This window comes from Etheostoma cragini, chromosome 1, assembly GCF_013103735.1.
Source record: "Etheostoma cragini isolate CJK2018 chromosome 1, CSU_Ecrag_1.0, whole genome shotgun sequence".
Classification (NCBI taxonomy): domain Eukaryota; kingdom Metazoa; phylum Chordata; class Actinopteri; order Perciformes; family Percidae; genus Etheostoma; species Etheostoma cragini.
In genome coordinates, this window is record NC_048407.1 from 1,186,272 (window position 1) to 1,188,692 (window position 2,421).

General features: G+C 41.7%; 1 protein-coding gene and 1 non-coding gene across 3 annotated transcripts in view; both read right to left on the minus strand.

Moving 5' to 3' along the window:
• The window catches only part of lrp3 (low density lipoprotein receptor-related protein 3), a 9,396-nt gene extending 8,741 nt beyond the window's left edge, over positions 1-655 (minus strand). The window contains exon 1 of one of the 2 annotated variants that reach the window (XM_034871233.1): positions 431-655. In XM_034871233.1, the coding sequence (XP_034727124.1) occupies positions 431-491 (61 nt within the window). In that variant the 5' untranslated portion in view covers positions 492-655. The remainder of the gene's footprint in view (positions 1-430) is intronic. The other variant, XM_034871232.1, reaches the window with a different exon arrangement.
• A 1,025-nt stretch (positions 656-1,680) lies between these two features.
• Positions 1,681-1,754, minus strand: trnat-agu. Its single transcript has one exon. It is a non-coding gene; the product is annotated as a tRNA-Thr (tRNA).
• Positions 1,755-2,421: the final 667 nt, after the last annotated feature.

Consider the following 2,421-nt stretch of genomic DNA (forward strand, 5'->3'; position numbering starts at 1 on the left):
CCCCCCCCCCCCCCCCCAGGCTTCTCTCATCTTCTCACTCCATCCGATCACAACACTGAACACACGACCGTCTTCATGTCTTCATGTCTCACACTGTCTCACACTGTCTCACTACACCAGAGGACTCTGAGCAACATAAATCCCTCTCCTATCTGCTGTGACAGTAATGCAATCATCATTAGTATTATTGGTATTATTATTATTATTATTATTATTATTATTATTATTAATAACTACGAGACCTCCAGTGATCATAACCTGGCATCATAATAACCACTAACAAACCAAATCTAGTCTACTCACTGACTGTGCTTGGTACTATTAATGTCTTGGATGCGACTATCCAGTTGGATTAACAGCACGGATATATTAAATATGAATACATATTTCCATCTGAACACAACAGCCCGGATGCATTGTTGTTTCTCACCTGCACCGAGCCGAGCCGAGCGGAGCCAGACCAGCGCGAGCAGCAGCTCCGTCAGTCCCATGGTCCAGGGGGGACTTCTGCTATGATCTGGGACACGGTGTCCACGGTCTGCTGGACATCAGTGTCCCCTCCCGCTTCTGTTTTCAGCTCAGACACACCAAAACCTCCTCAATATGGAAATGCATCGGGTCCTTAGGAACTGTAGCAAAAATGCGTCAAGTTAGTAACGGCCAGCCACACTGTTTCCGCTCAGCATTTTCAAAATAAAAGCCACATGACATGTAATCGTTCATTGTGGGAGCTAGAGAAACACCAAACTGTCACAATAGACCATTTCGAATGGAGGGTCCACGTGCGATTTTAGGGCTAACACATATTTTAAGCCCAAGTGTTAGGCTACTTACAAACACAATACTACTAAACCATCAACACAAGAATCTTCCGTTAGTGTGAGATGGAGCAGGGACCCCTCTTTGCACATTGCACTTACTGTACATGCGTGACACATTGAATCCTCAGGATGAACTGTATGGCTACCTTGGCTACCTTAGTGACTACCCTGCCTACAGGCCAGTAAGCCTATCATCTGGAGATTTATATTTACTTATAATATGTTGGATTCATCTTAAGACATTTTAATAAGGAAACAAATATAATTTGGTGGCCCCACTGCAGTATGGTGCATTCCGTATGACGGTGATGGGTGGTAAGACTTAACATCAGGTTTTCCATGTCTTATTTTGAAAACATGACAATCTAATTTCCGCTCTTCGGTGGTCCACTCTGTGTTCAACTTGTCGCATCTAACAGGACAAAGTGGTCCTCATTATTCTTTGTTTATATGGCTTCCTTCTTCCTCTCACACGGATTGAATGTAGCAAACAGTTGGATAAAGGCAGTAGTCATCGTCCTGAGGTATACATTACACCATGAACTGCGTCTGCTTGTTGAAATTAAGAGTAGATCCAAGACACGTTTGCTACATCATTTTCTTCACCCTATCCTCCGGATGGTTGCTTCGGTAGGCCGTTTCACTGCCACCCCCGTGTGGCCAGATGGCTGTACTACAAACCGCGCTGACAAAGTGAATACATCTACATTCAATTTCGGAATTTTTACTAACGCCACAGAACGTATTTCTAGAGAGAGAACAGAAAGTCTTCGAACCTTTGGTAGTTTATAGGGATATTAGTAAGTGTTGAAGAACGAGTAACAAGAATTAACGAGGGAGAGGTGAGAAGCAGAGTAAAAGGCACCGCTGGGATTCGAACCCAGGATCTCCTGTTTACTAGACAGGCGCTTTAACCAACTAAGCCACGGCGCCGATGCATACATCGGTTGAAATGGGCGATTATGAACGCACAATTATTAGTTGCGGAATCCTCAGGTATTCTGCGGGAACAGGGTTTAAAGACTCAATGCCACTGATTGAAACAATGGTCGTAATATGGGCGATGGGGATAGGACGATTGCTGATTACACATAAGTTCCCTTTAAAATTGGCCTGCATACTGATAACGTTGACGTGTCACATACAATTCAAAACGTTTTGGAATTTAGAGCCGATAGACCTTGTTTACATTAAAGTGTATCCTGTTTTTTGAGTAAAAAATTAAATAAAGAAAGCTATGAATTATTATTGAATTATTTTTGACCTAATATTGTTTTGACCATTTGATCAAATCACAGAGTGGTATATCTTAAAGTTTAGTGAGGATGCTGTTTTTGAATCATTTGAATTTTTTTTTATTGCAACCCATCATTGCACCTGCTGTCCTCTGGGGTCAACTTTACTGTGATTTAAATAATAATTACTGGATACTTCATCTAATTATGTATTACACATTTAACAACAATTTCACTCAAACACGTTAACACCCTTTATTTTGCTTCATTTGAAATTTAAGGCCAATAACACAGGTCAAGTGGACCTATGTCATCAATTGGAGACTATGGTGGCTTGTCTCTGTCTCTGCTGTCAACATGCATCA